Source organism: Bison bison, unplaced genomic scaffold, assembly GCF_000754665.1.
Source record: "Bison bison bison isolate TAMUID 2011002044 unplaced genomic scaffold, Bison_UMD1.0 scf7180017864376, whole genome shotgun sequence".
NCBI classification, from domain to species: domain Eukaryota; kingdom Metazoa; phylum Chordata; class Mammalia; order Artiodactyla; family Bovidae; genus Bison; species Bison bison.
In genome coordinates, this window is record NW_011494948.1 from 15,531,353 (window position 1) to 15,537,737 (window position 6,385).

The following is a 6,385-nucleotide window of genomic DNA, read 5'->3' on the forward strand; positions in this document are numbered from 1 at the left end:
GTTGTGCTCCCTCAGGTATGCCCTGGCCCTGAGGTTCTCAACACTTTCCACTGGCCGTATTCTGTGAAGGCTATAAACATGCTTATGTCTAACCCTTTTTTAAAAAAACTTTTTAAATTTTTTATTTCTTTTTGGCTGTGCTGGGTCTTTGTTGCTGCGCAAGGACTTTTTCTTGTTGTGGAGCATGGGCTCTAGGGTGCACAGCTTCAGTAGTTGTGGCACATGGGCCCAGTTGCCCCGAGGGATGTGGAATCTTCCCAGACCAGGGATTGAACCTGTGTCCCCTGAACCGGCAGGATTCTTAACCACTGGACCAACAGGGAAGTCTCTGTATAACCCTCCTTAAGAATAAAACAAAAGCCTCTCTCCATTCTGATTCCTGTAGATGCTATGAGCTAGCTCTTTTCCTTTACAGCCATACTTTTTGAAAAATCTGTCTCCACTTGCTGTCATTCCTTCCTAACTTTCCAGTCACACTTCAACTCCTGAGATCTTATTTCTCCCCACACACCTGCACTGACACTACTCTTACAAAAATCATCAATGCCCTTTGTGTTATCAGGTACAAGAGGCTCTGTTCAGTCTTTTCTCCTTTACTTGGACTTTCTTGCTACACTTGACTCTTATCACATCTTCCTTCTTAAACCTCTCTCTTCCTTGGCTTCTGTGACAGCATATTCTGCTATAGCTCTCCGATCATTCCTCTTCCTTCTAGAGACTTTGTCCTTGGCACACTGCTCTCCTTACCCTGTATACTTGCCTCAGGTGCCCTCGACCCTCATTCTGGTTTCAGCTACCACATCACCATCTCTATGCTGAGGACTCTTTACCTGCAGTCAGATATCCAGGTGGCTGCTGACCACCTCCAATTCAGCTTCCTAAAGAGAATTCATCAATGATCCCTAACCTGCTCTGCATTCTGTATCCTCTAGTTCCAGAGGTGGCCACATCATGCACGGAGTCATCCCAGCCAGGACCCTGGGAAGCATCCAAGTCTTTTGCTCTCCCTTACTCCCTAATCCAATCCATCAAATTCTGCTGATGAAACCTCCATATATTTCCCCTGCATCCTTTCCATCACTGTCCTGGTTTCAGCCCTCTCAGCTGGCCTACTGCCATAGCCTCCAAGATGGCTTCCCTACCTCCACTGTCTCCCACCAGCCTCACTGTCCTTTATACTGGCACCAAAAGGAGCCTTCTAAAATGCAAATCTAACCATGTCACCCCCTTACTTAAAATCCTTCCATATTCGCCATCACCTTCAGGGTCAAGTTTCCAGTCCTTAGTTTGGCCCCTGTAGAGCTCCCTAGTCACTTGCATTTTATGCCCCAGCAAGAGCAGACTACTTGTAATTTAAGATACAGATCATGCTGTTTCTTCACTTCCTTATTTGATATTTACCGAGCACCCACTATGTACCAGGCTCTGATATAGGTGCTAGTGTATGGCAGTGGATAAAACAGACAAACGTCCCTGCTTTTACAAAGGTTACCTTGTAGTGAGTAGAGAGACAGGCAATAGACAAAAATAATTAAGTAAAATGTAAGGTATATTGGATGGCGATAAATGCTAGGGAGAAAAATAAATCAGAGGAGGATAAATTTTGGGGTCAGGCAGGTGGCAATTTTAGGTAGGAAAGACAGAAGGCCTCACTGAGGAGCAAAGTGAGCAAAGACCTGAAGGAAGCAAAAGAACATGAGACAAGAGCATCATTTATTACAAATCCCTAAGGCAGAAATGTCTGGCATGTTCTAGTAACAGCATGGAGACCACTGTAGCTGGACTGAAGCACTTTCAATACTTTTGCTCATGCTGTGCCTGCAGCCTAGCCCTTAGTCTGAAGCTCAGAGATGAAATAATTTCCCCAGGTCACACAGCTCCGAAGCAACAGAGCTGGCATTGAGACCCAGGTCCATTGGAAGCATCTTTCAGTGAGGCACCTGAGAAATCCTTGTGGCTGTCACTTTTATTATCCCTAGCCCCAAAGAGTAGCTGCTTCCACACATCCCTACAATGAGGACATTACCCCACTCCCAAACATACATAGACATAGCTTGCACACGCATAAACATACATTCACAAAGCTTGCTGAACAAATGGCTGAATGACAGTGCCCTGGCCATATTTCTTTGTGTAGACATGCTCAATGACCAGCTACGCCTAGCTATGGACATGCGGGCCGCCCAACTAGCCAAGCTGGAGGAGTCCTGCCGCATAGCCATGATGGCTGCCACGGCCAGTGCCAACAAAGCGCAGGTATGTACAGCATAAGAACCATCCAGGGCACCAGGCTTCCCCAATCTACCGATCAAACCAGCCCTCTCATCTACCTGGGGACTTCCCCCTTCACCCTAGGGCCCTCTCAGGGCAGGAGGTCCCCTTCCCCACCTCCAGGCTCAGGATGATCTGAGAACAGAACACTGCCCTCCTTTCCCCAGTCTCTCAGTCTAAGGGCTTCCAGAGGGCAAAGGAGTTCCCTGCCCATTCCACCCCTTCCCCCACCTTAAGTCACTCAAAGGCCATGCAGTATCTCTTCCTTCTCTCCCTTAGATGGGGGAGAGTAGGGCCATGTCTCCCCCTCCCCCTGTGACTGAGAGCTCCCTGAGGTTGGGCATCCAAACGCTCACATTTGGGGGCCCCACCAGGCAGTTAAGCTGGCTGAGCAGCAGCGCCAAGAGCATCAGCGACAACAGGAGGCGAATCTCGTGGAGGTCCAGAACCAGATCACAAGTGACCTACTGACTGAGAACCCGCAGGTTGCCCAAAACCCCGTGGCTCCCCACAGAGTCCTGCCCTATTGCTGGAAGGGCATGACTCCAGAGCAGAGAGCCACCATCAGGAAAGTACAGGAGACACAACACCATGAAAAGGAAGCACAGCGCCAAGCTGAACAAGCACTGGATGCCAAATGGGAAAGCCAGGCCATAAACTTGGCCCAGGCAGCAAAGGAGCTAGAAGAGCAGGAAAGGGAGCTGTGTGCTGAATTTCGGAGGGGACTGGGCTCCTTCAACCAGCAGCTGGCTATGGAGCAAAAAGCCCAGTGAGTTCTAGTGGGTGGCAGCAAGGATGAATGCCAAGGGAGGGTAGGGAGGGATGGCAAGGGCCAGGGAAAGCCCATTAGCTGAGGCCTCTGGATTTCTTTTACAGGCAGAATTATCTGAATTCAATAATCTATACCAATCAACCTACAGCCCAATATCATCTGCAATTTAACACCAACAGCCACTGAGCTCAGGATGGTCCTCTCCCACCTCCACCATCAAGCTCACAGAAGCTAACAGAGAGAAAAATACTGCAGACCCTCCCTCCCCAATCCATTTCCCAATGGAAGAGAGCTGAGCCAGTACCCCACCTCTGACCCTGGGTAATAAAGTTATTCACTAAAATCAAGGTTACATGTTGTAATAGGACACAAAAGGTGTAAGGTACTGCCATTCCCACCCCACCCATGGGTTCTGAGCATCCAACCCTGTCAGTCTTCACCCATTCACATTTCTTCCCCATGCCAACTCCCCCAGCACACAGTGCTGCTCACTCCTCCGTGAGAAACAGAGACTTTATTAGGCACACAGGGTGACTGATAGGCAGAGGTTACAAAATGGCTACTGGGCTTCCTTCCAAACTGGAGTAGAGCACTCCAGGAGGGGGAAAGACAGAGGAACCTTTGTTCTCTCTGCCTTCCCCCTTCAAGGCTGCATGCGGATGGCCCCATCCAGCCGGATGACTTCTCCATTGAGGAATGAGTTCTCGATGATGGCCTGTACCAGATGAGCATACTCGGCAGGGTCACCAAGTCGGCTGGGGAAGGGCACCTGGCTGGCCAGGAAGTTGCGCACTTTATCTGGGAGGGTGGTCAACAGCGGGGTGCCAAATAGGCCTAGATAAGACAGCCAGAATCAGAGACCCACCCTCACTTTTATATCTACCTGGTCCCTCCTCACCGTAACTCTACTTGTGGTGCTTCCCTATGTCCAGAGATAGAAGGCTGCTGCTGTTTAGATGGTAGATACCTTCCCTGCTCAATTGTCCACAGATCCCACCCAATCCCAGGTGTGGCAGGGAGGGGATATGTCTACCTGGAGCAATGGTCATCACCCGGATACCCATGGGAGCCAGATCCCGAGCAATGGGCAATGTCATGCCCACTATGCCCCCCTTGGAAGCAGAGTATGCAGCTTGTCCAACCTGGAGAGGGAGTGGAGGTCATAGGGGGCAGGGCCCCCAACAAGTCACCAAGGTACAAGCCTTGTCCCTACTCACACACCTGGCCCTCAAAGGCAGCTACGCTGGCTGTATTGATGATGACCCCACGTTGGCCTCCCTGGTCTGGTTCGTTCTGGCCCATCTCACCAGCCACCAGGCGGATCACATTGAAGGTGCCTATGAGATTCACCTGGAGGACCAGAAGAGACATGATATAGGACTTGAAGCAGAGGTAGCCTTTTGTGGGTGTGGGGACACTCACAGTCAGATACTTCTTACTACTACCCCTGGAGAACCTCTAAGGCCTTACATTGATAACTCGCTGAAAGTCCTCCAAGGTATGGGCCTGGCTTTTCTTTAAGTTATATGTCTTGCTGGCCACTGCAATGCCTGCACAGTTGACTGCCACATCCACACGGCCAAACTTTTCTCTTGCTAGAGTCAGGGCTGCTTGCACATCCTTCTCTGAGGTCACCTTCAAAGGGAAAAGTGGAGAAGGTATTCATCTACCATCACACACATACCACTAAGTCATGCAGGGGGTTGGGGGCGCAGGGCAAATCCAGTCTTCGAGTGACTGTGTAAGCAAGGGAGAGACCAAGGAAAGAAAACTCTAGAGTGAGACAAAGGTGAAAATGTTAGGTATTACAGAGCAGTGTTTCAAAACATCTTTGAAATCTATACCCTCTTTTGATAAACTTACATACCCCTGGAGATTCTCAACTGCTGTGGATCAGATAAGTTGTGAGAATTATTGATATGAATATAAACTAACTTTTTGGTACCCCTACTTGCTAATATGATTTTGTCAAACTTTACTTTCTGTAGTTTGTTTCAGGATAAGTTTTTTGACTTTGTAAATATTAAAATTACAGGGCACAATAACTCTACATATCTCCTTGAGGAGATTCTGATATGGCTAATCTCCAACCTCCCTCCCCGCCCTCCTCCCTGTTGTGAATCACAGCTTTAGAAATTCTTTATCCGGAGGCGTATGAAAACAGCTCAGACCAAAAGGGAAAAGGAGATGAGTCCATTGCCCACAAAGACAGGCACCTTTATGAAAAGGAACCCCATGGGAGAGGTGAGGTAACCCCACTTACGTCGGCTGGGGCAAAGGCGCAGCTCTTCCCTAACTTCTTGGCCTGGGTCTCCCCATCTGAGTTGGGCAGGTCCAAAAGTACAGCAGTGGCCCCCTGCCCCACCAGTCGCTCCGCTGTGGCCAAGCCTAGGCCTGAGGCTCCGCCGGTTATTAAGGCAACCAGACCCTGTGAAGAGGAGCTCGGTCAACAACTACACTGTGCGGACCACCCCCACCCATTCTCCAGGCTTCTGCGAGGGAGGCTCCCGGTCACCGCCGCGACTTGACCCAGATGTGCCTCCTCATCTTAACGATGGGACCCTCTGGGTGTCTCATCCTCAGACAGCCAGCCAGTGCACATCCACATCCAGGGCACATGCACGTGCCCCGGAGAGTTGACCTTCACCTCCCGAGCCCCACCGTCGCAATAACAGGCCTAGATAAGAGTGACGCTTTCTCCCAGCACCGATCTCTCCCCGCTGGTTCTATGGCTGCGCCGTCCCAGTGGGTGCAGAAGGGCGAAAACCCACTTACCTTCACGCTCCGACAAGCAGCTGCCATCTTGTTCAGGCCTCTCCACGGGCTGGACTGTCGGTGATTCGCTGCTTGGCCGGGGCGGAGCCGCGGGGCGGGGCCGGCGAGGTGGGCGGTCCGCCGCTCAGCCAATCAAGTGGGCGCTGGCCTCTCGCGTCACCCGCCGCGGGGGCAAGGCCGGTCCCGGCAAGGTCCAGGCAGAAAGTCTCTACACCCGGGGAAAAACAGCGAATAGCCGCGTCGCAACACTACCACACCCCCGGGCCTTTGGTCAGGCCTGCAGCTCTGCTGGGGGGAGGGGGACAGGAGATTGAGAATGTGTTCCTTACTCCTCGGAAAAAGCCTCCGTTCAAGTATAAATATATCGGAGAGACTCCTATATGCCAGCCTCTGTGTGGGGCACTAGGGATAATAGAAGAATAATAAAATAATCAGAGGAATAATAAAAGGTTCATGCCTTCCGAGAGGGAAGTTGGAAAGTTCAGTTGGAAAAAGAAGTAATTTCAGTACAGACACAGACAAAGGAAGGGACAAAGAACCAGATTCTAGAACCCAGGCATGGATATA

The 6,385-nt window shown here is 50.6% G+C and overlaps 2 protein-coding genes across 6 annotated transcripts in view; one reads left to right on the forward strand and one right to left on the reverse strand.

Annotated features, from left to right (window-relative positions):
• RIBC1 (RIB43A domain with coiled-coils 1) overlaps positions 1–3,443 on the forward strand; it is a 14,732-nt gene extending 11,289 nt beyond the window's left edge. For 3 of the 4 annotated variants that reach the window (XM_010857091.1, XM_010857092.1, XM_010857095.1), the window contains exons 6-8: positions 2,138–2,256; positions 2,646–3,040; positions 3,148–3,443. In XM_010857091.1, coding sequence (XP_010855393.1) covers positions 2,138–2,256; positions 2,646–3,040; positions 3,148–3,229 — 596 coding nt within the window. In that variant the 3' untranslated portion in view covers positions 3,230–3,443. The remainder of the gene's footprint in view (positions 1–2,137; positions 2,257–2,645; positions 3,041–3,147) is intronic. The other variant, XM_010857093.1, reaches the window with a different exon arrangement.
• Positions 3,444–3,538: 95 nt separating this feature from the next.
• HSD17B10 (hydroxysteroid (17-beta) dehydrogenase 10) lies at positions 3,539–5,929 on the reverse strand. 2 transcript variants are annotated; one of them, XM_010857090.1, is made up of 6 exons: positions 5,819–5,929; positions 5,307–5,471; positions 4,514–4,678; positions 4,265–4,393; positions 4,077–4,185; positions 3,539–3,841 (listed from the first exon to the last, which is right to left on the reverse strand). In XM_010857090.1, the coding sequence occupies exons 1-6, from the start codon at positions 5,843–5,845 to the stop codon at positions 3,687–3,689; spliced, it is 750 nt and encodes a 249-aa protein (XP_010855392.1). In that variant the 5' UTR covers positions 5,846–5,929; the 3' UTR covers positions 3,539–3,686. The 2 variants fall into 2 exon arrangements, with proteins under 2 accessions (XP_010855392.1, XP_010855391.1); XM_010857089.1 differs by having other exon boundaries at positions 3,541–3,877.
• Between the last annotated feature and the right edge of the window lie 456 nt (positions 5,930–6,385).

What these genes read in the sequence shown, in the direction of transcription:
- HSD17B10 (XM_010857089.1), bottom strand. Translation starts at nt 5,845, where the DNA reads ATGGCAGCTGCTTGTCGGAGCGTGAAG. An exon ending in ACTTTCAGCGAGTTATCAAT is followed by an intron (nt 4,394 to 4,513) that starts GTAAGGCCTTAG and finishes CTGGTCCTCCAG; the next exon opens with GTGAATCTCATAGGCACCTT. An exon ending in GGTGATGACCATTGCTCCAG is followed by an intron (nt 3,878 to 4,076) that starts GTAGACATATCC and finishes TGTCTTATCTAG; the next exon opens with GCCTATTTGGCACCCCGCTG.